The sequence below is a fragment of the Sorex araneus genome, chromosome X, assembly GCF_027595985.1.
Source record: "Sorex araneus isolate mSorAra2 chromosome X, mSorAra2.pri, whole genome shotgun sequence".
In the NCBI taxonomy this organism is placed as follows: domain Eukaryota; kingdom Metazoa; phylum Chordata; class Mammalia; order Eulipotyphla; family Soricidae; genus Sorex; species Sorex araneus.
In genome coordinates this window covers 317,405,693-317,431,016 of record NC_073313.1, presented here as the reverse complement: position 1 = coordinate 317,431,016, position 25,324 = coordinate 317,405,693, and the positions used below count along the sequence as shown (strand labels likewise).

Below are 25,324 nucleotides of genomic sequence, written 5' to 3'. Positions count from 1 at the left end.
CCCTGCTGACTCAGTACAGAGCCAGAGGCACCCATGAGCCTGTCTTTGTCAGTGGTGGCCCCACTGGAATTCCTGGCTCTTAGGCTTCTCCAGCGGGTAAGGCGGGTGGGCAGAGCCAGGAACAACCCCCAAACATCACTGGGTGTGGCCCCAAAATAAATAAACAAAAAATTCATACAAAAAAAAAGAGAAAAAATAGGCAAAAGGACCTGGGGTGCTGACTCAAAGGGCTGGGGCAAGAGCTCTGCATGCAGGAGGCCTGGTTTTGACTCCCGCCCCAGTCTCATAGCACCAAACCAGGGATGGCCTGGGGTGTGAACAAAAAAGAAAAAGAGGGACTGGAGCGATAGCACAGCGGGTAGGGTGTTTGCCTTGCACGAGGTTGACCTGGGTTTGATTCCCAGCATCCCAAATGGTCCCCCAAGCACCGCCAGGAGTAATTCCTGAGTGCATGAGCCAGGAGTAACCCCTGAGCATCGCCGGATGTGACCCAAAAGGCAAAAAGAAGAAAGGTGCATGTTTGGGGGAGAACAAAAGACTTGAATATACATTTATCTAAATATTATAAACGTATCCAATAAGTAATTGAAAGACCATCAACATTACTAATCATTAGAGAAATACAAATCAAAACCATAATGAAATGCCACTTCATACCCAATTAGCATGGCGACTCTGAAGAGAAAAAACTCAGAAAGTAACTTGGTGAATGTGTGGAAGAATTGGGATGCCAATAAGCTGTCGTTCTAAATGGAAAAAATAGTGCATCCATTATAAAAAACTGTTCCCCAATAAATTAAAATTAGAATATCTGGGATTGGGGGGCTGGAGCAATAGCACAGCGGGTAGGGCATTTGCCTTGCATGCGGCCGACCCGGGTTTGATTCCCAGCATCCCATAAGATCCCCTGAGTACCACCAGGAGTGATTCCTGAGTGCAGAGCCAGGAGTAGCCCCTGTGCATTGCCAGGTGTGACCCAAAAAGCAAATAATAATAATAATAATAATAATGATGATGATGATAATAATAATATCTGGGATTGGAGAAATGCTAAGGAGATCAGAGAATTTGCCTAGCACATGGCCATTCCCATTTGAATCCCCAACACCCTCGGTGGTCTCCTGAATACCACCAGGAGTGATCTCTGAGCACAGAGTCAGGAGTAAGCCCTGAGCACTGCTGGGTGTGGGCCCCAAACAAAACCAACAAAACCATAAATTCATCAATCCCATGTCTGGTTATATATAACCCAAAGAATTAAAATCAGGCCTTAAAGAAGCAATTATACTCTTCTTTCCCCCACCCCAACAGGACTCTGAGATGATGCCCACGAACTGCCCCCAGCTACTTATTAAGTTCTAAAAGACCATGACCCAGAGACACACAAATGAATCTCAGAATTGAGCAGCTCTCTGCAGAGATGCCTCTGGACTTTGCAATAGGCCACTTTCACTGGGCTATGCCACACGGGAGCAGGTGCTGGCCCTCCACCTGCCCCCTAGGAATCCCCACAGCTGCCATCTTCCAGAACTCAATGAAAGGTCCAGGTATGCAGGAGCAGTAGGGGCAAATGCCAGGCCTTACGGGATAGGGGAGAAACCAGTCCCTCTCCTTCCCTCCACCCCAATGTGATTCTGAGATGACACCCACGAACTGCCCCCGGCTACTTACTAAGCGCCTAAACAGCCACGATCCAGAGAAACACAAATGGATCTCGAAACCTTGCAGCTTGCTTCAGAGATCTCTCCAGACTCTAATTATTAAAACTTTAGAATTCCAGGAGTGCATGGCTGGTCTCGTGGTCACGAGACATTATATGCTATTCATAACAAGCAATACAAAACAAACTGTCTGGCGTTGCCTTTTCAGCAGGTTTGAGTGTGGTGGGAAAATTCCAAATAATAATGGCGGGACTGGTGTTGAAATAGTGAATGTAATTCAAAGTAGAGAGAAAGTATTGTGGAAATTGTCTGCCACACAGGCAGGGGAAGAGTTGGGATGGGTAAGGGGGGTACTGGGGATTTTGGGTGGTGTAAATGTGCACTGGTGGAGGGATGGGTATTTGAATCACTCTATGACCAAAACTCAAACATACAAACTTTGTAACTGTTATCTCACAGCAATTCAAAAAAAAAAAGAAAAGAAAAGAAAAAAGAAGTAATTATACACCAAAATTTACAGCAGTAATATTTATAACAGCTCAGACACAGCATCAACAGATAAATGGATAGAGAAAATATAACACATTACACAGAACAGGATATAGTTTGATATTTAAATGAAAGGAAATTCTGACATGTGCTACCACCTCAGTGAGTCTTGAGGACATAAATTGAGTGAAATATACTCAATAAGTCTGATCTATGAGGTATCTAAGACAGTGAAACTGGGAGAAAGTAGAAAGCTAGCTGTAGTATAACATTGGTTTGTCCTTCCTCCCTGGCCCTGGGAGCTTGTGTTTGTTGATTGCTTCTTCAACCTGTCAATTACCTTTGTCTCCTGACCAGACTCTGACTTGTAAATATTGTCTTTCTCTTTTCCTTGCTGTCCTTTGCATGGTTAGTTATTTCAGAGCAATTGCTTTTCGTATGGATATAGGAAGACAGTTAAAAAGACAAGCCTGGGGCTTAGGAATTGATTGACTCCAGATAATATTACTCCAGATAATATCTGCTCTTTCAACTTAAGCCTCAGTTGCCCTTACTTCCTAGATCTCCAAAAGCAGGGTCCCGACAAGGAACTGGATGGACCCAGGGTAAGCGGTGAGCTAGCTACCCTGGCATTGCAATGGGCCTTGCCAAGGTGCCATAATGCTTAACTATAAGTTAAGTGCTTGGTCATGGATAAATTATGTCATGATCCAAAAAGTAACAACTAGATTTGGACCCTGCTGGGGTTAGGAATGATGAATCCAGCCTGAGCACTGCAGTCTGAGTCCGTGGTGAGATGTCCCCAGGAGAGTCACCCTACAAGCCTAAACATGCCTATTACTGTGTCCATACAGAATGGTAAATATTAGGAAGTAGAATTAAAGATGTTAATTAAGTTGCTGGTCTAAGGAGAGGAGAAACACACCTGAAGGGCTATTTTTCCCTTGTGGGCTGCAGGTGGTCGGGAAGACTGGAAAAAACATTTTGATTGCACTTCCCATGGGGAGGCGTGATTGGAGAGGTGTGGTGAGAGAAGAAAAAGAGGGAGAGGAGAGGAGACAAGAGTAGATTGAGTGAGACAGAAGAGGAAGAGTGAGTGAGACAGAAACACAGATAGAGGAGACAGTTACAGCGAGAAGAAAGAATTGTGGAGAGACAATTCTTTCAAAAGAGATAGAAGGATTGATTGAGTGAGACAGGGAGTTCGAGGAAGACTGAGGAAGAGAGAGAGAGAGAGGGAGAAAAGAAGAGACAGAGTTAGAGAAGCTTATAAGTTAGAGAGAAGGCTGAGAGGAGAGAGTAAGAGTGGCTGGGGAGATTGGAGAGGAGTCACAGAGAGCATCATAGAGCGAGTTAGAGAGACGGTTGGAGAGAGCTGGGAGAGATGAGAGATTAAATAAATGGCAACTAATCAGCAACCAGTTTAGCCCTCATTCTTCCTTTGTCTGTCCAAGGCAACAGCTGTCTCTGGTAGGGAAGCAGTTCGAGAGCACCAAACGCGGGCAGTGAGAAAGAGCTGACCGGAGAGCTGGTGAACATTTTAATTTGTAATTCCTGCTCACCTGGGCGAAAGGAGAGTATGCAGCTCTGGTCCGGGCAGGCCAGGGGACAAAAAAAGAAATTTTATAGCTAGCTGCCAGGAGCTGAGAAAAGGGGTAGTGGGAAATTACTGTTTAATGGGTGCAGAGTTTCAGTTTTACAAAATGAAAAGATTCCTGGAGCTGATGGTTGTAGCTGAATGTTATGTAGCAGTTACATAACATAACAGACACATTTATACATTTATTTATTTATTTATTGAGAGTTTTGGGCAACATCTGGCTGTGCTCAGGGATTACTCCTAGCCATGTAACCAGGGGTCACTTCTGGGGGGATCAGGGAACCATAAGGGGTGATGGGAATAAAAAGTCTCCAGCCCCAAAAGTATTTAATAAAACCAAACTCTATGCTTAAAGATGGTAAGATGGTGAATTTTAAGTGTGTCTGACCACAATATAAAATGCCAGAAGTAGGCTTGGACACTTTTTTTCTCCCTTGAACCCATTCACTTGCTTGTCTGTTTCTTTGCTTGCTTATTTCCACCCTGGAGAAACCTGTATTTTCTCTTTAACACATTTTCCCTCTTTCCTTTCACATCTTTCTACCAATTTTCGTTCAATAAAAACTACCTTGCTTCACTAAAGCAAATTTTTTAAAAAGTGAGAAGTCATCTATACATGAGCAAGTTAAAAAACAATTTAATACAAACATTTATAGTGTTGGGAAAGTAAGTACCGCTGGGTTTGCCCTCTCTCCACAACGCCCCCTCCTCCCCAAACAAAAACAACAGAAAGTTTAGAGTGTAAACTTTCACTCACACAGATTTGCCAATGGTCCCTTTCCGGTATTAAAGAGTCTTTGAAGATGCGTCACATTCCAGAGACACAAGTTCCGAAGTGTCTGGCTTTCTTTAGTTTAACTAGCCACGTGTCCTTCCTTACGTGTTTCTTACCAGATTATGTAAAACTCGCTTAACGGTTGCAGCATGAGCATTTTATGAAAGTACAGAAACCAGATACAAAAAATACTGTGCCTCAAGTACGAAAATAGTAGCCAAACCGGCGCTGGTGTCAGGGGTCAGGGACCTACGGGAGCGGAATTCAGGGCAGTGAAGATAGAAATGCGAGGCTCGTGGGAGACCGGTCATGCTGTTTCTTAAACCCGATGATGCTTCTACAAGTCTGTCACTAGGGATTCTGCACTTTTCCGTGCGATGTCACAATATACTGGGAAGCTAAATGAAAAGACAAATAACTGGGGCTCCGTTTGGAAATCAATTTCTGACTCCACCCATACCTTGCATCCTAGCGGCTGAGCTCAGCGCGAGAGGGGGCTGCCCAATACCAACCCCGCTCTTGCCAGCTAGATTGATCGCTGCTTTGGGAGAATCGCTGTTTTATTCTTACTTAAGTGTTAGGCTCTTTGATTGCCAATGCCACTGTAGCCGCAGTGACAACACTGTTACTACCTGGTAGAACTACTGCGGAGATATAGTCGGATTTACGTAAAGTAGGTAGAAGTCTGCAAGCATTAGGTTCGGTGCTTCGAAGTGAATGTTTACAAAGAAGAGGATCCTTTTCAATGCTCAGAAAGGAAATATTCTGGGTGCAATTCAGCTCTCGCTTCCTCCGGGACTGCGCGTTCAGCTGAAATGCGCGATCCAAGACTTCGGAACCGGCGGAAGAACTCGCTGCTGGTCCATTCCACCCACCCTCCCCTTTAAGAGCCGAGCCATGACATCATTCGTGCACGGCGCAGCCTACCTTGGAACGCCCCGGCAGTTCTTTCGAACTCCCTCCATTGGCGGGCACTCACCCCGAGGCCCCGCCCCCTGCCCCCAGCCGCCCGGGCGGTCCCCGTCAATCTGCGCCTGTAGTGGCGGTGATTGGACGCAGGATCCGCCCTAGAGCAAGACCCTCCGGGCCAGCGTAGGCTGCGCCTTCGGGGTGGGAGGGGCGCGGCGCCGCATCTGGAGGCGCCTCTGTCCTTAGTCCACCTGCCCGCGCTCCGCGGGGTCCCTCCTACGGCCCGCCTGCTGGGCAGGGCCGGCCCGGCCTGGCCATGGAGTCCTACGACATCATCGCCAACCAGCCCGTGGTCATCGACAACGTGAGGCCCGGCAGCGGGAAGCGGGGGTGGGGAGCCGGGCAGCCCGCCGAGGCGCTGGTGTTTGGGGGGCGAGGTGGGGTGGGGGACTCCGCCTGTATTGACTTTTGCGTCGGACTTAGCACGCTCGCCCGCCCCCGATCAGGGACTCGCAAGCCCACCTGGCTCAGTAACCGGGAGCCCTGAGCTAGTCCGGCGGAATCTGTGCCCGAGCCCCGCCCGAAGCTGGAGGGATACTGGAACGGTGGAGTGCATCCTCCGAGCCTCCCTCGGTTAGCATCTCGGTGGTACCCTCCGGGCTGCCTCCAGCAGGACCCCCGTGCTTCAGCCCCTAGGGTGGGCTCCTCACCCTTCTCGGTGGGGAGTGAGGTTACTCGACAGGTAGTCAGACCCCCTCAGCCTTTCCGCCTCCCCTCGCCCTGGTGGAGCCAGGTAGCATCTGGGTGCCGTTTTGCACGTTGCGGGACTGTTTGGCTTTGGTTGGTCTGATGACCTTTACAACTACACTCCCAGGCTGACCTCCTTAGCAAACCAATTCTACCGCATTCTTTCCCGGGCATTTTAATACGTATTAATCATCGCCAGTTCCAGCTCCACCGAGATCTGGCCGGTTGACTTTGACCCTCTCGCTTCTTAAGTTCTCCCAGTCCATGGTGATGGGGGGCAGTGGACAGAGTTGGAAACCACAGTCAGATTGGGATCATTGGGAGGAAAGATGTCCAGCCTGGCACTGGCCTTGCCCTTCAGCCCTGGTGGGCTCTGCTCGTTCAGCTCCTGGCCAGGAATTTCTGGTTGTCCTTAAAGAAATGAAGGACAGGATGGGAGCCGGGCTGTGCCGCTGACATGTGAGCCTGGGACTCTTAATGACTCACTCCTCTTTTTCGGATCTGCCTCATTCTCTCTGTGTGACCCTTTGGTGTTTGCCATAAGAGCTCCCTGAGTGTGATGTTTACTGAAAAGGCCAGAATTGGGTTTGGGGGGTGCCCTCCAGCCACTACAGGGAAGTCCAAATGAGCAAAGAATTATTTTCCTGGTGGGCAAATAATTCACTTTGGCTCATTGACAGGCAATGAGCTCAGACCCGGCTGGCGTGGGCCCTCTGCACTTTGCACCCTTTAGCATGCACGTGTCTGTGTGTCTGTGTATTCATATCTGCTGTTCTGGGCCCTTCACTGGGAGCTGTCCAGGTGCCAACTTCCCACTCAGAGCTACTTCACCTGTAATTCTGGGGAGACCAGAGAGATACCCTCTCCCTGAACACCAATGCTCTTTTCTGGGGCCTATATGTGTTCTGCTCAGGGGCCAGGGAGCTCATGTCTAAAACCATACTTAGGGATTTTTTCCAGCACATATGGATGTAGCTCACCTTGTGGGTCCCTCAGAGGAAGTATGCTTCAGGTTTCCCAGGCTGCCACTCAGATACTCTGGGCTAGACGCTGTTCGGCCTATGTCCCTAGAGGCCAGTGGCACCCTTCTTCTCCCACCTCCTGTTCCAAATGTTGGATTTCAGAGAGAGAGAGGGTGCAAAACTGTTGTCTGCTCCCCAAATTTGAACCATTGGTATGCTTATAACCAATCCAGCCCTCTGCTGCAGGAGCTAAGAATATTTTTTTTCTCTTGCAGGGCTCAGGGGTCATCAAGGCTGGCTTTGCAGGAGACCAGATTCCCAAATACTGTTTTCCAAACTAGTAAGTGTTGCCTGGGCAGCAACTCAAGCTCTTTTATTTGCTCTTAGGGGGAGAGTTTGGGGAACCAGGGGCAGACAAGAGCTCTGTGTCTTGGCTCACTGGAGACCACTGATGCCTCCAGCTGTGAGAGAAAGGACCAGTGTGAGTTTAACAGTACCGGCTACTCTGACTGTGCAGACTCTGGACTCCCTTCCTTTGGGGCCTGAGATTTGGGCCCTTCATTAAGTGAGGAGGCGGGACAGCAGGCAGCAGTCCCGAGGGATGGGTGTGGTGCTGGCAGAGATGACAGGGCTCGTCTCCCAGGGCACAGGGAGGAAAGGGATGCCAGACAGCCCCGCCTCACCAGACACATTTGTGTCCAGTCTTGTCTATTTTCAGATTCTAGAAAGTTTCCTTCAGTCCAGCAGTGTCTCTGATTGGTGCCCAGGTTGCAGGGGTGAGGGGGCGGATTGCAGGGGTGAGGGGGCGGAAGCCCAGACAGCAGTACCCTCTAGTCTGAGGGGAGCATCTCCCTTGAAGATTGGAGGGGGACCCAGACCCTCCTTGTGATAGCTGTGGCGCCAACCGCAGTCCTGGTGCAGAGGCAGCTGGCGCAGAGCACCGTGCGGGCCTGGAGCTGGCTTTTCTTAACTCCACAGGGGTGGGGGCGGGTCTGCTGCTGGGCAGGGCACAGGCCCAGCTCCACTGGTTGTGTCTGGTCATCAGGAAGCAGACCCCCTCTCTGGCCACGCTGCGGGGGAAGGGCAGGAGTGGCCTTGGCCTGGCCTTTGGGGGACCCTGCCCGCTGGAATCCAGCACATGGGCTGAGTCATTGTGGCCAGCCCAGCACTGGGCCGTGGGAGTAGAGCAGGGAGCGGGGAGTGAAAGGGGGGGACACCCTTTCTTCTCACCCTGCATATGCGGGCCTCAGTCCACAGGCTCAGCTTTGTCCCCACCCTCCTCACCAGCTTCTCTTGTCCTCAGTGTGGGGCGCCCGAAGCACATGCGGGTGATGGCCGGAGCCCTGGAGGGGGACCTCTTCATCGGACCCAAGGCAGAGGTAACATTGGGAGCCACCTCCACTTGGGCCGGGGACCTCACAGTCCCCAGGCGTGTTGATGATCCCCGTCAGAGTCTCCTGAGGGGCCCTGCGGATTCTGTTCTCTGGGGTCGTCTGGGCATCTCGGGCTTCCCTCCCCAAGCACTCTGCTCTGAAAGATGAGGTGCTGGTGGCAGTGGAGAAGACACAGATGCTGTTTGGAAGCTGCCAAAGGAAAAACTCATGGCACTGTAGCATTAGGGGCCTAGGAGATGGCCTAGTGGCAGAGCACTTGCCCCCGTGTACGAGGCCCTGTTCTGACTTCCTGTCCCACAGCTGAGCAGGCCAAGGCCACGGCTCAGGTGAGACCCTGGGTCTAACCCCAGCACGGCGCACACTCACTAAAGCCGCTCGAGTCTGAATCACTTGGGCTTGAGGATGGATCCAAAAAGGAGCCACAGGGGCCTCTTTGGGCCCTGACAGGGTAGACTCACATGGTCAGACAAGACCCTGTAGCAGGGGGCCAGGGATGAGGGGGAGAATAGCAAGCGAGAGGGTGTGAGCACCTGGGGTCCCCATCCTGTAGGGTTGGAGCAGGGGCGCAGAGGTGGGGCTGGGGAGACAGGTCAGGAGGAGCCCCAAGTGGATGAAGGAGGCCCGAGAGTATTTGGGGAGAAGAGGCAAGTCGGGGGACAGGAAGGCAGGTTCAGGGGGGCACTGAGCACCGGCTGGAGAGCCAGTCGCAAGGAGGCTCATGGCACTGCCCTGTGGGGTGGAGGCCAGGTGCTGCGAGGGGCAGGGGAGAGGCCCAAAGACACTAGCTGGGCCTGAGGGTCTGAGTTGCTGCTGGAAGGACCTGTTCTGCATCAGAAGGGCAGAGGTGGGTGCCAGGCAAGGCCTGGTCACACCTGACTCCCCCTTTCAGGAACACCGAGGCCTGCTGGCCATCCGCTACCCCATGGAGCATGGCGTGGTGCGCGACTGGAACGACATGGAGCGCATCTGGCAGTACGTCTACTCCAAGGACCAGCTGCAGACCTTCTCCGAGGAGGTGTGGCTCCCGGGGCCCGCTTCTTGCTCTGCTTCCTGCCTGCCCGCACAGGCCCCCTTCCCCTGGCTGCCTCTGAGCCCAGTTTCCCGGAGAGCTGGTCTCCCGCCCCCACCCCCGTGGGCAGCAGGGTAGCTTGGAAGGACAGCAGGCCACTCTCTGGAAAGGTCCTTTGAGGGTTCATTGTATTGCTGGGTGCATTCCCTTGATCCCACCCTCTCCTGTAGCACCCTGTTCTCCTCACGGAAGCACCACTCAACCCCAGTAAGAACCGGGAGAAGGCGGCCGAGGTGTTCTTTGAGACCTTCAACGTGCCGGCCCTGTTCATCTCCATGCAGGCCGTGCTCAGCCTGTGAGTGCTCCCTGAGTCCCCATCTCCCCAGAGCTGCCCTGCTCAGTATGATCTTTGACTCCCAGGGTCCCTCCCAGGGCTGAGGGGTCCCCCTGTCCCAGTGGCTGAGGTGAAGGAATGCCAACCCATGGTAGGTACGCAACAGGACGGACAACGGGCGTGGTTCTAGACTCAGGGGATGGGGTCACGCACGCCGTCCCCATCTACGAGGGCTTCGCCATGCCGCACTCCATCATGCGGGTGGACATTGCTGGCCGCGACGTCTCCCGCTACCTCCGGCTGCTGCTGCGCAAGGAAGGTGCCGACTTTCACACCTCAGCCGAGTTCGAGGTGGTTCGGACCATCAAAGAGGTAAAGGGGGCAGGTGGGGTGCAGAGCGGACTGGTGAGGCGGTGGCGATGGTGGGGGAGAGGGGAAGTGGCAAGGGAGGCCTGGGCCATGGTTCCCTCGTGCTACAGTCTTCTGAGAGCGAGTTGTGTCCCCCACAGCGAGCCTGTTACCTGTCCATCAACCCGCAGAAGGACGAGGCCCTGGAGACCGAGAAGGTGCAGTACACACTGCCCGACGGCAGCGTGCTTGATGTAAGTAGGCCCAGCGCGGGGTGGGGGGGCCACGGTGGCACCACCAGAGTCTGGAGGCCCGACTGCTTCACTCCTATCCCACAGGTGGGGCCAGCGCGCTTCCGGGCGCCCGAGCTGTTGTTCCAGCCAGACCTAGTTGGGGATGAGAGTGAGGGGCTGCATGAGGTGCTGGCCTTCGCCATCCACAAATCGGACATGGACCTGCGCCGGACGCTCTTTGCCAACATCGTGCTCTCAGGCGGCTCCACACTTTTCAAAGGTGCCCAGGGAGGGGACGGGTAACATAAGTGGAGGCCACCACCAGGCAGCAAGTGCACCCCCATCCCTGCACACTCAGGCTCCTGTGCACCCCGGGGTGGCGTACAGCTGCCTCCCCTGTTGGTAGCTCCCCAAATTGGTGGGCTCTGACTCCCACCCTGCCTAAAGATGCTTGAGAAGAGAACCCCAAAGTAGCAGTGCCAAGTCTTAAGTTGGGGCACACCTGCTGCTTGGTAGAAACCGTCTGAGTTTCCCCTCCCAGTGGGCTGTGCTGCTTCAGCCCTGCCTTGCCCCCAGCCCTGGCCAGGCCCCCTCTGCCCAGAGCTTCGCGTGATCTTTACTCACAGGGTCAGACCCCATGGGCATTTTCTCCGTTGGCCTCTGCTGTCGGCGTGTTGGGGGTGGGAGGGACACATAGGGCCAGGCACAGCTATGTGGCAGGGGTGGGAATCCATTTCTCGTGGTCTCTGGACACCGGGCACCCTGCAGGCAGGGTGCTAGATCTTTGCTTGCTGTGGAATCGGGGAAAGGCCAGCGGAGGGAGAGTGCCTGAGGTGGGACATGGGGAACCAGTGCCAGAGAGGTGGACCCCAACTTCAGCAGCTCTGTGTTCACAGGTTTTGGTGACCGATTGCTAAGTGAAGTGAAGAAGCTTGCCCCAAAGGATGTCAAAATCAAGGTGAGGTTATGAGGAGTCCCCTTGGGATTTGGGGTGCCGGGCAGACTTGATGCATCAGGGAGAGAACTAGTGTGGCCTTAAGGCGCCCCTCTTGCCTCCCCATGGCGCTACTTCTGATCTGGGCAGGGCGGAGGCTGTAGGTGGGCACAGCTTACGGGCCACCTTTGCTTCCTGCAGATCTCAGCGCCCCAGGAGCGGCTGTACTCCACGTGGATTGGGTGAGGCATGGCGGGTGGGCTGGCATGGAGCCACTTTGAACTGGAGATTTTGGGGCGGGGCGCGGGGGTGTCCCTCCCTGCTCGGCATGGGTGGGCCTGCTTACACCATTCCTCCCTCCTTGCAGTGGCTCCATTTTGGCCTCCCTGGACACGTTCAAGAAGATGTGGGTTTCCAAAAAGGAGTATGAGGAGGATGGCTCCCGGGCTATTCATCGCAAAACCTTCTAGTGCCCGAGGAGGAGGTTGCGGCAGGTGGGAGAGTGGAAGGCCAGGGGCCGGGCCCTGAGCCTCTGTACTGTGGGCTTCTGTGCCAGCTGGTGTCCCCTGCATGCCGAGTTCCTGGCGGGGTGCACCTGTGCTGCCCGCTGCTCCCCGCCCTCCCACAGTAACCTCAGTTGCGTGGAAGAGAGTCTTAACAGGAGTGGAGGACCTGAGGCGCCGGCTCTGGGTGGCGCTGGGTGTCCCCCATGGCAGAGCCACTGAGGCCTGAGGTTCATTGCTCTGCCCCGCAGGGTTGCCTCTGAGCGCCAAAGCCAGACACCCAGACGCCCCCATCTCCTCTGGCAGGACCCCCCTGAGGGCTGGGGTGCTGAGTGGGCTGGACGAGGGGTGTTACTACTTCCTGTGCCACCTTCTCCTGACCCAGCAGGGGAGCCCAAGGCCACACCTCTGCACTGCTGGCCCTGTCACAGTCCATTCCCATCTTCCTCGGCGTGTGCCTTGGTGTCGGTTGAGTACAGGGCAGTCCCGGGCCTGGCCCCGACCAGGTGGAGTCAGGGCAGAGAACACGGGGGGCTCACAGCAGCCACTGTTGACTGTGGTCCCGTCAGCGCGTCCGTGGACTTGCTCTTCCTTGCCCCGAAGTTTACCCTGTACCCCCCCCCTTCCGGACTCTGGGCAGAAAAGGGTTCATGGTCTTTGTAGGGGGGCCGGGGAGCCATATCATAGGGGCCAGACCTAGGTGTGAGGGGGCACCTTTTCTTCTGCCTCCCCCAAGAAAGCCCCTGTGGCTGGGACTCCCACCTCCCTTTCCCAGAAATGTACAATAACTTAACACAGCTGCCTGGAAAAAAAGAAAACTTTTTGTAAATCAATATAGTAATAATTACGGACGAGGCACTGTGTGTGGCTGTTTTCTGTTGTCTGCACATGGGTCCTGGGGGAGCAGGAAGCACCAGAGCTCCCAGAAGGTGTCGGTGGTTGGTATGGCAACATGGCCCAGGAGGCTGGACTCACCCGGGCACAGTTCTCCCTCCCTGTCCCTGCCTGCTGCCATGCAAACAGAGAAGTAGAAACACGGCTGCCACCTAGGCGCAGGCACATGGCAGGCCCAAGACCGTGTCTCGCCTGCAGAGATTGGGCACCTCTTGTTAATGAGCTGAACCCTGGGGGAAGAGGCTAAGCAGCGGGCTCTGTGGAAGCAGAGGGCGCTGTGTGAGCAATGAGTGGAGAGCTACAGTATGTCTGCAAAGGTACTTGTGTTTGGGGACAGGAGAGAGCTCAAGGGTGGAGCACATGCCTTGCCTAAGTGCCACTCCTCACCTGACATTCCCCTAACCCAGCATGGCTAGGTATGCCACCAGATGTGGTCCCCTGAGCATGGAGTGATTTCTGAACACAGATCCAGGAGTTAGTGCTGAGCACAGCTGGTGTGGTTCCCAAACAAACATAACATAGTAAAACCAGCTTGAAAGATGTGCGGGCAACATTTTGTACCAGAAAAATATGTTCAACGAAAGCTAGGGATATGTCAGGGATAAGGTGAGGAGAACCGCTTGAAAGAAGATCCTGATGCCATGTTAAATATAAATTATTTAAAAAACAGGAGGGAGTGGGCTGGAGCGAGAGCACAGTGGGGAGGGCGTTTGCCTTGCACGTGGTTGACCCGGGTTCCATTCCCAGCATCCCATATGGTCCTCGAGCACTGCCAGGGGTAATTCCTGAGTGCATGAGCCAGGAGTAACCCCTGTGTATCACCAGGTGTGACCCAAAAAACAAAAAAAAAAAAAAAGGGAGGGAATTGATTGGGGAGCACTGGAATGAAAGTGGAGGGAAGCAGATTTTCTGGTGAATGGTCCTGGAATGTTTTATACATGAAGCCCTACTATGAACACAGTATCCACAGTTTAAATAGTTGGAAACCTTGGTACCTAAAATTTAAAAATTCTAATGAAAACATAAAGTAAACTGGGGCTGGGGGCCAGAGAGATAATATAGTAGTTAAGATGCCTGCCTTGCACGAAGCACATCTTGTTTCCATCCTGTTCCCCAAGCACCATCAGGAGCCACTGAGCACACCAGGTGCCCCCTGACCCTCCACCCGCGCCACTAACATTTTTTTAATTTTTGTTTTGTTCTGGGGACACACCTGGTGATGCTCAGGGGTTACTTCTGAATTTACTGGTTGCTTCAGATGATATGAGATGCCAGGGATTAAATTTGGGTTGGCCTCATGTGATGCAAGCACCTTACCCCTGTACTATCACTTTGGCCCCTAAATTTTTAAATCTAAAATAATAATAAATTAGGCAGACAATATAGAACAGTAGAGGGGCTGGAGCGATTATACAGTGGGTAGGGCGTTTGCCTTGTACTCAGCTGACCCGGGTTCGATTCCCAGCATATCATATGGTCTCCCGAGCACTGCCAGGAGTAATTCCTGAGTGTGGAGCCAGGAGTAACCCCTGTGCAACTCTGGAAAAACAAACAAAAAAACCAGTAGATGGGTTACTTGCCTTCCACATGGCTGATTTGGGTTCAATCTCTGCCCCTTCATATGGACCCCTAAGCCCCGCCAGGAGTGAACTCTGAGTGTGGAGCCAGGAGTAAGTTCTGAGCACAACCGCGTGTAGCTCAAAAGACAATTAAAAAAACATAAAGTAAATGACAGTAGTTCTGATTTACAGTCTACTATGACTCCATATTGATCAACAACTTGAATGAGGAAAATGATAGTATCTCAAAGTGTAAGATATTTAAAGAGCAAGCCGGGGAGATGGACTGGAGTCTCTGTTTGATCCGCACCACCACATGATTCCCAGAGCACCGCCAGAAGCAACCCCCACATGCTGAACCAGAAGTAGCCTTTGATCACCCATGGGTGTGGAACAAAGCCGAAAAAATAAGGAGTGACTTTGCAGGAGACGGCTTTATCAAGTGACCTTAGTGACCTTCGTGGCCCCCCAGTGAGTATGGAAGTGGGGAGGTGGGCTGCATCGTGGTGCTCTTGCCTGTTAAGCAGACCTGAATCCAACCAGGAGGAATCAGACGAATGCAAGTTGGAGTGTCAAGGTCACAAGAGTCACAGAAAGACAGATTATTCCAGAGAGAGAAGACGAATGGACATGACAACCAAAGACACTAAGATTCTTAGCTCATAATTCTGCTTGAAAGAAACATTTAGCAAAATGAGAATGCTGAGGAGTAGCTAGGGTGGTGTATAAATTGTAATCTCCTGATTTTTATGATCCTATTGTAGACATGGGCAATAATGTTCCTGTAAGAAATATACACTGGAGTATGACGAGGCATCACACCAGCTACTTCACTCTCAAAGTAGGACAGAAAGTCCTTTTAAAAAATTCCTATTTTACTGCTTTTGTAACCATACCCAGCAGTGCTCCAGGGCTTACTCCTGGCTCTGTTCTCAGGGATCACTCCTGGTGGGGCTCAGGGGCTCATATGTGGTCCCAGGGGTTGACCCTGGGTGTGCACATGCAAGGTAAACACCTTACCTGCTATCACTCTGGTCCTGGCGCCTTCTTTTGCGGGGTGGGAAGGTAGAGGATGGGTACGTGAGGATTGTTTAGTATCAGTGGAGTATGGCCCATATTCTCCACTCAGTTGGGGAGTAGGCAGGGCCATTCCCATCAATGCCCAGTTCAGTAGCCCAGTGCTATGCTTGAGGTACAGGGAATCAAACTCAAGGCCTTGCGCATATTAGTCATAGATTCTGCCACTTTAGCATATCGCTAGGGTTTGGAACCACCACTGAAAATCCAATTTTTTTTTTTTTTTTAATTTCTGGACCACACTTGGCAGTGCTCAGGACTTAATCCTGGCTCTGTGCTGAAGGATCCTGTTGAGCCTTGGAGAACCATATGGGGTGCTGGGACTCGAAACTGAGTCAGCTACATGCAAAGTTTTACCCACTGTGTTATCTCTTCAGTCCCATGATCCAATTTCTAAGTTACTACATGATCTAAGTTTCGATGAGTCCCATTGGTGCTCTTAGTGGGGTACAGTGAGGGCTTGGGTGGGATTCCATTTTCTCTGCCCTTAGGACTCCTGTTACTAAGAATGAGAGGTACTCCTGCTTATGTGGTCATTCCAAGGCGGAGGGCTCAGTGTTGGCTACACCCTTGGAATTAACTGAATTATTTTCTCATGTTTGTCGGGGAGGGAAGGTTCTGGGCACGAAACCCAGGTACTCACACATGCAATTGGTACAATTGATCCTCTCAAGTTCTCAAATCTGGGCCCCACCCAGATTCTGCTTTAATGGTTTGGGTGTGATCTGGGACACTGGGAAAAAAAAAAATTTCACATGATTCTATCGTGCAGCTAAATTTGAAAGCTGACCTGGGAGGCAGGAATTGAATTTACTGATGTACTACTGCAGTTAAAAACAACAGGGGTTGGAGCAATAGCACAGCGGGTAAGGCATTTGCCTTGCACGTGGCCGACCTGGGTTTGATTCCTAGCATACCATATGGTCCCCTGAGCACCGCCAGGGGTAATTCCTAAGTGCAGAGTCAGGAGTAACCCCTGTGCATCCCAGGTGTGACCCAAAAAGCAAAACAAACAAACAAAAGCCAAAACAACAACAACAAACACTTGGTGGCCAAAAGAAACACAAAAATACATCTCTGCTATGCATCTCACTGGGCTGAAAGCAAGGTGGCAGCAAGGCTGTTTATGGGAGCTCAAGCATTTCCTTGCTTTCCCCTGCCTTGGTCTTGGCCCCCATCAGTCTTCAAATACTGCATCTCTCTCACCATTCTTCTCTGGCCACATCTCCCTCGGACTTCTTTCTTCCCACCAGGGATAGTCTCCTTATTTTAAGAGCAACTTCTTGGCAACCTTAATGATTTCTCTAAACGCAGAAATCAAATTTCTTTTAGTTTTGGGGCCACACTCTTTGGTGATCAGGGGCTGCTGCAGGCTCTGTGCTCGGGGCCACTCCTGCTGGTTTAGGTGACTATGCAGCTCCAGGAATCAAACCCAGGCCTCCCACAGGCAACCTCAACCTATTGGGTGACCTCTCTGGCCCTCTATCTGCACTCTTCATAATCATTTACTCTGTGGCCGAACATATTCATAGGTTCTGGGATTGGGACACAGACATCACTGGGAGACTATTATTCCACCTACCACAGTAAAGAAAAGTACTAGAGACTTTTCTTTCTTCAGGGTTGAATAGTTTAAAAACTGCAGACTGGGTTTGTTCTTCAGGTTTGTACTTTCCCTTGAACATGCATCTTGCTTGCCTTTTCTACTCTGGAGAAGCCTATGTTCTCTCTTGAACATTTTCTTTCTTTCCCCTCAAAATCTAAGTAAGTTTTCAGTAAAAACTATAGCTTCTCCCCCCGCCCCGCCCAATTATACCGACAGGGAGAAAAAAAAGTGAGGTAGATTTAAGTGAGGGAAGACAGACCTGTCTTTTCATATGAGGAGTCAGAAGGTCACTGCAAAATTTTTAGGTGGTGGTGGTCTTATTTTGTTTTGGGGGGCCACACCTGGTTGTTTATGGCTTACTCCTGGCTCCATGCTCAGGGATCACTCTTGGTGGTATATCGTAGGGGATACAATCAAGGTATACAATCAAGGTTGGCCATGTGCAGGATAAATGCCTTATCCCCTGTTCTTTCAGATTATAAGCAGTGCTTTGATTGGAATGGAACAGTGAGAAGGAAAGGAAATGCTGGAGGCAGAGAGAAAGCAGTCTTCTGTTACTAGGAAGCTACAGCAGCATTTAAGGAGGAAGGATCCAGGTTAGATGTAGCGGACTATCTAGGCACTCCCCGAGAGAAGGGCCTGGAGCAGTACATAAACTGAACAAGAATGAATGACTGACAGGAAGGAAAGCAAGCAGTGGCTTTGACTCCCTGTACCAGGAGGTAAGACCGGAAAGAGTTTTTCCCTGACTCTTCAAATATTAGTTTAATAGGAAGATCTAATATGTACCTATTTTGTAGACAATACCAAATGGAAAGGGATCAGGGAAACACCTCAGCAGCAGAGTAGATAGAAAAACCTTGCTTAGTCTTTGATCTCTAGTAACCCCCACCCAAAAAAAAAGTGCTGGGGATCAAATATGCAAAGCGTATGCTTTCCCATTGAGTCACAGTGCCCAGTTCCCTTAAGAACTGGCTTAGGGGCTGGAGCAATAGCACAGTGGGTAGGGCATTTGCCTTGCAAGCAGCCGACCTGGGTTCAATTCCCAGTATCCCATATGGTCCCCTGAGCACCGCCAGAAGTAATTTCTGAATGCAGAGCCAGGAGTAACCCCTGTGCATCGCCGGGTGTGACCCAAAAAGCAAAAAGCAAAAAAAAAAAAAAAAAAAAAAACTACCTATTTAAAAAAAAAAAAATGGCTTATTCTGGGGCTGGAGAGACAAATGTAATGGGCTAAAGCTCAAACTTTGCATGCAACTATGCTGTCCCCCACCACCACCACCTCCAAATAAAAACAAAAACCCAAAACAGATAATCATCTTAATCCAGAAACCTAATCTAAGTTGCCAGAATTAAGTGGTTAAGTTGGACTTTATCTGCTCCTAAATTAGATATTGGGGGCGGGTGAGGGAAGGTGGGGGGTATGGTAGTGCTGCATGCTTCGCTTGCATGCAGCTGACCTGGGTTTGATCCCTGACACCCTATATGGTTCCCCAATCCCACCAGGTGTACTGATCCCAGAGCCCGGAATAAGCCCTGAGTATAGCCAGGTGTGATTCAAAAACAGCAAAAAAATTTCTGGTTTAAGGTCAAGTTAAAATATACACAAAAGTAGAATGACCCTCATGTAAATTGTTACAAATGTTTCAATCTCAGTCTTCCCCCTCTTTGGTAATGCCAGGCACATTTTTGAATACCTCAGTATATAACTCTAAAGCATAAAAAGAGCACAAATTCTACAAAGATAGGTTAAGTATGTAATAAATCCCTAAATAGCAGGTCCACAGTTCAAATTCTCACTTTTCTTTTTAGCTAATTTTTTGAATCATCATCCAAACCAGACCAATGAATTTGTTCTTGGTTGCTGTTGACCTTACAGCTGCCTAACTCTATAAGCAGGTTTTTTCCCTTTGCTTACAACTTATTTACAGAAGAAACCGAGTCACTGACTTCTGAAATCATCCCATATTTTGAAGTTTGTGAGAGTACCTCCATAAAATGTACTTTCTGCCTGGGTCCCTCAAGGCTTCAAAACCTCGAAACATTCTATGTTTTGGCAATACCATAAGGACAGACCTCACACCAGCCAAGCTCTCTATATGCTATTACTTACAATCCTCTTAAGGTTTTTTTTTTTTTAAATAGGGACTGCACATGCTATGGGACCACCAGGGGCCATGAAGTACTGGGGAATAAACATGGGGCCTGAATATGCCAGGCATATTGAACTATCATCCCACCACCTACTTTATGGTACATGTAACCTATTCTTAGGGATTATACCCCTGTGACAAATATAAAGGTAAAGGGCCAATATTCAAGTCCAGTCAGGTTGACTTCTATGCCCATGCTTTTCCCCTGTCAAGTGATCCCCGTCATTGCATTATAGATTTGTCAATTGCAATAGCAAGCAGTATTAACAAGCAACTTTTCTTTAAATCAGAAATATCCTTAAGTCAGGAGAGAAATAAGGACAGCCAACTATGGGAGAAGGAGCCAAAGCAATGGCTAGTCTTTATTGGAGAGAAATTTCACAACCCATTTCAAGAGAGTCGAGATTTAGTGGGACAACTGGTGGGGCACCAGCTTGTAATGGGTTCCACAGCTGGGGCACCGCTGGGCCTCGCCTTTGTGCAGCCAAAACCAGATAACAGTGCTGTTGTCTTCTTCACCTAGAAGAAAAAAGGTGATTGAAGGCCATCTTGAAGAGGAGACTTTCAAAGTTATCACTGACATCTGAAGAGATCAAGCTCTCCTATACGTGTTTTCATATGAAGAAACAGATGCTGAATTTACCTGAGGAAAACCCAACCTCTTTCCCATCACTATATAAGTTCTAGCTTTACTGCCCCTGTAAACTTCCAAAGCAGGGTCCATCCTATGTCTACCTCCAGTACCTAAAACAGTGACTGGCAAGGAAATACCAGTAAATACTTTCTGAATATTCCTTTATGCTGTATCTCCAGTGAATCAGGATTACCCATACTCTACACCTCATTACAGTGCGGGTGATCAACACAAGACACGATTAGGTGTGAAAGGGTAAGGAAACTTTGTACAACTCATTTACCCACATTCTCTCTGAACACATTCACCCACATAAAAGATTTGAAACACTGGATAAACTTGTATGCTATACGGCATGATATATTAAGCAAATGAATATGAAAACTGAGGTGGGTACTTACAGATGCAGCCTACTATTCGCTTGTTGGAGATGGAGGGGACTAGATTAGGGTCTTCCTTGGTGCCTGAAGCTGCTTTGGGGGCAAGCAGGTTGTACGGGTCCTGAAAAAGAAAGTGAAGCCATGATGGGAAACAACCCTTACTCTCCAAGGTCTCAGGGGTACGATCCCTGATGCGAGCCAGTTTTCCTGCATCACGTGCCCTGGCGATCGCCCATATCCCGTCCTCAACCCTGAGTGCCACAGAAGCCCCCCAAAATGTTCTCACCAGTCCCTTCCGCGCAGCCATCATGATCTCCCGCTCCAGCCCGGTGGCCTGCTCTTCGTCAGTAGGAATGCCTCCTAAAGAAACGGGAGTTGGGCTCTGATGAAGACAGAAAAAGAACGGCCAGGCAGTTCTGCTCACAAGCCGCCAACCGCTACCCAGCCCCGCTGTCCCCCTGATCCTCACGGAGGGGCCCGTCCTGCTCCCGCTACCGGTGATGGACAAGTCTCCCCTCTAAAGGCAGGCCAACAGAAGCGCGGGAGGGGCGCACCTAACTCGCTGCAGGAGCGGGTCTGATCGGCCTTTAGCACCTCCCCCCATTCTGGCAGCAGCCTCTGTCCAAGGTCACACTGAGCCTCCTTTTAGGGTTCTTTAGCGGCGGGGTCAGTTCGGTGGGCGACAGCTGCGGCGGCCAGTAAGCACAGAGACGCCGACGGGCACCTGTGGCCACGGGGCGGTCACCCAGGCTCCGAGAACCTGAAGGGGTCGGCCCCACTTTGCTGCCCTAGCGCCGCCCGGGGAGAGCAAGGTCGCCCGTCTCTGGGCCTCCCAACGGCACGAGTACCTGCAGACGCCATGGAGCGCACCGCGGCGACTCCATTGGGACCGCGGGTCCTCAGGGCCTGCGCGAACAACGCTCCAGCTCCGCGAAGTAACCTTGAAGCCATCACGCCCGCTCGCACCCGCAGCACTTCCGGGAACAGACTGGAGGTAGGAGGGACTTCCGGGGAGGACTTCTTCGCCTCGGGGTCAGCTTTCGACTTCCTTCCGGTCCCCTGACCCCTCCCCCTCCTGTGCCCCAGGTGGGTGAGGCCGCGCATGCCCAGTCCCAACTCACTGCCGGCTCGCCTCTTCGCCTTGGCGCGAGTGGGTGGTCGGAGTGGGATCTGTTTTGTGCCTTTGCCCTGGACCAAGCGTGGGATTCGTTTTCTCATCCTCATCCGTAGAGGGGGGGGGAACCTCACTGGAATTCTGTGCATCTTGTTGGCTAGCTGTGCCTCGTAAACGTGGAGGCCGCTGATGGAGGTCCTTAGCCCCGCTGCTGTCAGGGGCACGCTGGACCCCAGATGATCCGAACTCGAGCATGAGCACCTAAACACCGCAATGTCCGTTGTCTTGTTTGCTGCCAGGTGCCCGCTAGCCTAGCAGAGAGCGCCATCGCGGGCCAGGCGTCTTGGCCCAGCCTTTAAGAGCTTGGGCAGGACTTAGCATCGTGTCCTTTAGTTACTGGGGTGTTGGGGTGATAGGGCCGGGCCTGGAGGACAGGGAGGGGGGCGCGGATCAGCGCTAGGACCCTTGGTGATTGTGGGAAGAGGTGTGTGACTATGCCGGGAGGTTAACTGACCAAGGAAGCGGTTAAGGGAGGGGGACCTGGGAAATGGAGAAAGACTTGATTATGAGAAAGAGATCAGGATGTTCCGTGGCTGGAGTTTTCTTTCTAAAAAAACAAACACTCTGGAGTCCCCTGGAAACGTCTCTAGGGGTGGGCATGGGAAAGAAGGCGAACACTGCCCACCAGTGGCGCCGAGGATTATGTGCACATTGTCAGTACTGAGCTGGCCCTCGCTGCTTGGGACATGCGTCTTTCCCTGACTGATAGAAAATCCCTGTAGAGTGAGAGTTTTGCTCCACTGTCTTGGAATCCCTAGTTCCTTGCAGAGGCCTGATCCTACGTAATAGGATCGGGTAAATTTTGGTAAATTCATAATTTGGTTGGAATATGCAGACTCAGTATGGTCGAGCTTCCACACGGAAGTAGCCTAAAGTGTTGACAGCTTTTGCAGGCCATATTTTTAAAAGTTCCATTTTAGCATTCTTTCATTGAAGGGCACCCATCTGGATCTAGTCTCTTGAGTGCCCCATTGAGGAAAGAAAAAAAAAAAATCTCCAATTTTGAGACCTTCTCAAAGGTGGAGTTTACTTTGAATTCCCTTCTCCCTTAGCTTTACTTACTCATTTGGAAATGGGGGTTTAAAAAGCATTTTTTTCTTTTTAAATTCAATTTTATTTAACTGAGTCACCATGAGGTACATTGTTACAAAGCTGTTCATGATCAGGTTTCAGCCATACAATGACACAATAGCCAACCCTTCACCAGTGTTTACTTCCCACCACCAATGACGCAGTTTCCCTCCTGCCAGTCCCCCCCACCCCCCTCCCCCGTGCCTCTATGGCAGGCATTTTCCTTCTCTCCTCTCTCTCTTTCTCTCCTTCTGGGCACTATGGTCTGCAACACAGATGCTGAAAGGTTATTGTGTTTATTCCTTTACCTATTTTTCAGCAAGTAGTTCTCTTTTGTTTTATTTTAAAAAAAAATTAAGTAATTTTAGCACTGAATTTATTGTTTAAAAATCAATCACCATGAGATACAGTTACAGACTTACAAACTTTTGTGATTAAGTTTAAGTCATACAAGGATCCAATACCCATCCCTCCACCAGTGCGCATTTTCCACCACCAATGTTCCCAGTATTTCTCCTGTCATCCTCACCCCTTCCCACTCCTTGCCTCTGTGGCAGGCACAGTCCCTCTTTTTCTTGCCTACCTGCTATGGCCAGAACTTCTAGTACTATATTGAATAGGAGTGGCAAGAGCGGGCAACCTTATCTTTTGCCTGATCTTAGAGGCAAAGCTTTTATTTTTTTCCCCCATTGAGAGTAATGCTTGCTGTAGGCTTGTGGTAGATGGCTTTGAATATATCGAGGAGACGGCCTTCAATGCCCATTTTGCTGAGAGTTTTCATTATAAATGGTGCTGGATCTTGTCAAATGCTTTCTCTGTGTCTATTGATATGATTATATGGTTTTTTCTTTCCTTTTATTGATATGATGGATTATGTTGATTGACTTGCGACTGTTAAACCATCCTTGCATCCCAGGGATGAATCCTACTTGGTGAATGATTTTTTTTTTTTTGTTTTTGCTTTTTGGGTCACACCCAGTGATGCTCAGGGATTACTCCTGGCTTTGCACTCAGGAATTACTCCTGGCAGTGCTTGGGGAACCATATGGGATGCAGGGGATCAAACCCGGGTCGGCCGCGTGCAAGGCAAGTGCCCTACCCGCTGTGCTATCGCTCCGGCCCCGGTGTATGATCTTTTTGATGAGTCGTTGGATTCTATTTGCTAGGATTTTGTTGAGGATCTTTGTGTTTGTGTTCATCAGGGATATCGGCCTGTAATTCTCTTTCTTTGTGGTACCTGTGTCTGTTTTTGGTATCAGGGTGATATTTGCTTCATAGAAAATGTTTGGAAGTGTTTCTGATTCTTCAATTTCCTGGAAAAGCTTAAAAAGGATTGGGAGTAAGTCCTCTTTAAAGATTTGGAAGAATTCATTCGTGAATCCTTCTGGATCAGGACTTTTGTGTTTGGGGGGACTTTTTATTACCGTTTCAATTTCCTTGGTGATGATAGGTCTGTTCAGGTACTCCAGGTCTTCTTGGTTCAGCCTCGGGAGGCTGTAGGAATCCAGGAATTTATCCATTTCCTCAAGGTTTTCTTCTCAAGTGTGCATAGGACATTCTCCAAAATAGACCACATGCTGGGCCACAAAACATACCTCCATAAAATGAAGAAGATAGAGATTGTATCAATGATCTTCTCAGAATATGATATGCTGAAAATAGAAGTGAATCACACACACACAGAAAATCAAAACAAACAGCTGGAAATTAAACAGCTCACTACTGAACAATGACTGGCTTAGAAAGGAACTCAAGAGGAAATCAAAAGATTCCTGGAAATGAATGAAAATGAGGACACGAGTTAGCAGAATTTATGAGACATGGCAAAAGCTGTGTTAAGAGGAAAGTTTATAGTTCTACAAGCATTCCTCAGGAAGAAAGAGTGAGCCCACATAAGTAATCTAACCTCACAGCTTAAGAGCTGGAGGATGACCAACAAAAGGAGCGCAACCCAGGCAGGAGGAAGGAATTAAGAAACTTAGAGCAGAAATTAACAAGATGGAAGCCCAAAAAACAATCCAGAAGATCAGTGAAACCAAGAGCTATTTCTTTGAGAAAATAAACAAGCTAGTGCCAGGAGTGGTCACTGAGCACAGTGCCAGGAGGTAGCCCTGAGCACTGCTGTGTATAGCCTCCCCTCCAAAATAGCCACCTCCCCCCAACCCCCACCTATAGTTGATTTGTTCTGGTTAGATGTTTGGAAGGACTGGAGCGATAGCACAGTGGGTAGGGTGTTTGCCTTGCACTCGGCCAACCCGGGTTCGATTCCTCCATCCCTCTTGGAGAACCCGACAAGCTACTGAGAGTATCCCGCCCGCACGGCAGAGCCTGGCAAGCTACCCATGGCGTATTTGATATGCCAGAAACATTAAGAACAAGTCTCACAATGGAGACGTTACTGGTGCCCACTCGAGCAAATCGATGAACAACGGGACGACAGTGCTACAGTGTTTGGAAAAGGAGGGGCTTGGTCTGAAAGACATGTGATGGGACTCCACAGCTAGCTAATCACTATTGCAATTGGTCACCACTTCCTCATCAATAAACCTCTTGATTTTGCCCATATAGTATCCATGGAATCTTGAGAGATGCTATGCTCTCAGGACAATGGTCTGGTTCAGGATAGGAAAGGCCTATATTTGATCACCCTCTTAGAGATAGGACTGTCGTCCCATTGTTCATCGATTTGCTCGAGCGTGCTACCAGTAATGTCTCCATTGTGTGACTTGTTGTTACTGGTTTTTGGCATATTGAATTCGCCATTAGTAGCTTGTCAGGCTCTGCTGTGTAGGCAGGATACTCTCGGTAGCTTTCCGGGCACTCCGAGAGGGATGGAGGAATTGAACCTGGTGGGCCGCATGCAAGGCAAATGCCCTAC

At 50.3% G+C, this 25,324-nt stretch overlaps 3 protein-coding genes and 1 pseudogene across 4 annotated transcripts in view; 1 reads left to right on the top strand and 3 right to left on the bottom strand.

The window, feature by feature from the left end:
- LOC101542134 (tyrosine-protein kinase ZAP-70) overlaps positions 1 to 4,798 on the bottom strand; it is a 40,238-nt gene extending 35,440 nt beyond the window's left edge. Inside the window, exon 1 of the mRNA XM_055119781.1 lies at positions 4,508 to 4,798. The gene's annotated coding sequence lies outside the window, so the exon portion shown is untranslated. The remainder of the gene's footprint in view (positions 1 to 4,507) is intronic.
- LOC129399576 (uncharacterized) overlaps positions 1 to 25,324 on the bottom strand; it is a 378,786-nt pseudogene that overhangs the window by 318,692 nt on the left and 34,770 nt on the right.
- On the top strand, positions 5,588 to 12,752 carry ACTR1B (actin related protein 1B). The gene is made up of 11 exons (XM_004609218.2): positions 5,588 to 5,798; positions 7,419 to 7,483; positions 8,447 to 8,522; positions 9,427 to 9,552; positions 9,777 to 9,901; positions 10,036 to 10,252; positions 10,390 to 10,482; positions 10,567 to 10,741; positions 11,358 to 11,419; positions 11,597 to 11,637; positions 11,763 to 12,752. Exons 1-11 carry the CDS (start codon positions 5,751 to 5,753, stop codon positions 11,863 to 11,865), a joined length of 1,131 nt encoding a protein of 376 aa, XP_004609275.1. The 5' UTR covers positions 5,588 to 5,750; the 3' UTR covers positions 11,866 to 12,752.
- On the bottom strand, positions 19,517 to 21,207 carry LOC101540298 (cytochrome c oxidase subunit 5B, mitochondrial). 2 transcript variants are annotated; one of them, XM_004609219.3, is made up of 4 exons: positions 21,050 to 21,207; positions 20,488 to 20,561; positions 20,223 to 20,322; positions 19,517 to 19,706 (listed from the first exon to the last, which is right to left on the bottom strand). In XM_004609219.3, exons 1-4 carry the CDS (start codon positions 21,150 to 21,152, stop codon positions 19,594 to 19,596), a joined length of 390 nt encoding a protein of 129 aa, XP_004609276.1. In that variant the 5' UTR covers positions 21,153 to 21,207; the 3' UTR covers positions 19,517 to 19,593. The 2 variants fall into 2 exon arrangements, with proteins under 2 accessions (XP_004609276.1, XP_054975757.1); XM_055119782.1 differs by having other exon boundaries at positions 20,488 to 20,583; positions 21,050 to 21,197.

Bases quoted from the DNA above. Each gene is read 5' to 3' on its own strand.
- ACTR1B (XM_004609218.2), top strand. From the start codon at position 5,751: ATGGAGTCCTACGACATCATCGCCAACCAGCCCGTGGTCATCGACAAC. The intron at 9,553-9,776 runs GTGTGGCTCCCG...CCTCTCCTGTAG, and splicing joins TGCAGACCTTCTCCGAGGAG to CACCCTGTTCTCCTCACGGA. The intron at 11,420-11,596 runs GTGAGGTTATGA...TGCTTCCTGCAG, and splicing joins CAAAGGATGTCAAAATCAAG to ATCTCAGCGCCCCAGGAGCG.
- LOC101540298 (XM_004609219.3), bottom strand. From the start codon at position 21,152: ATGGCTTCAAGGTTACTTCGCGGAGCTGGAGCGTTGTTCGCGCAGGCC. The intron at 20,562-21,049 runs GTACTCGTGCCG...CCGTTTCTTTAG, and splicing joins GCGCTCCATGGCGTCTGCAG to GAGGCATTCCTACTGACGAA. The intron at 20,323-20,487 runs GTGAGAACATTT...TTTCTTTTTCAG, and splicing joins TGGCTGCGCGGAAGGGACTG to GACCCGTACAACCTGCTTGC.